Source organism: Egretta garzetta, unplaced genomic scaffold (assembly GCF_000687185.1).
Source record: "Egretta garzetta isolate BGI_Z169 unplaced genomic scaffold, ASM68718v1 scaffold112, whole genome shotgun sequence".
Classification (NCBI taxonomy): domain Eukaryota; kingdom Metazoa; phylum Chordata; class Aves; order Pelecaniformes; family Ardeidae; genus Egretta; species Egretta garzetta.
This window is the reverse complement of record NW_009258884.1, coordinates 3,162,764-3,163,183: the sequence shown is the minus strand read 5'-3', so window position 1 is coordinate 3,163,183 and position 420 is coordinate 3,162,764. Positions and strand designations below refer to the sequence as shown.

Below are 420 nucleotides of genomic sequence, written 5' to 3'. Positions count from 1 at the left end.
CGTGGTCTCAAAGTACCGGATGCTGCTGTCCCCCTGCGGGCATGGGGATGGGTGTCAGCTGGACGGGTGGCACCCCCCAGGGATGGGGTGACGTGGAGGGGGTGCCGGGGTTGGGGGTTACCTTCCCGCAGAGGTAGACAATGCTGGAGTCGGGGTCGTAGAAGGGCAGCAGGACGCCATTGCTCGTGTCCATCTCCTGCAGGGCGATGGGCTCCTCGAAGTTTTTCTGTGGGGCCGGAGGGGTGGTGGCGGGGTGAGCGGCAGCCCCAGAACCCCCATCCCAGTTAGTCACACGTTAGCCACGGCACACTGTGGGGACAGGGCTCATCCCCCACCCCCAGGGTACGCAACCCCCTGGGCGGGCAGCTTGGCATGCCCCCCCAGACCCCCCCCAGCCCCACGCCTGCTTACCTGCATGAC

General features: G+C 67.1%; 1 protein-coding gene across 1 annotated transcript in view; it reads right to left on the bottom strand.

The window, feature by feature from the left end:
- The window catches only part of CORO6 (coronin 6), an 11,902-nt gene that overhangs the window by 1,381 nt on the left and 10,101 nt on the right, over window positions 1-420 (bottom strand). Inside the window, 2 exon segments of the mRNA XM_035889617.1 lie at window positions 1-33; window positions 122-354. Coding sequence (XP_035745510.1) covers window positions 1-33; window positions 122-354 — 266 coding nt within the window.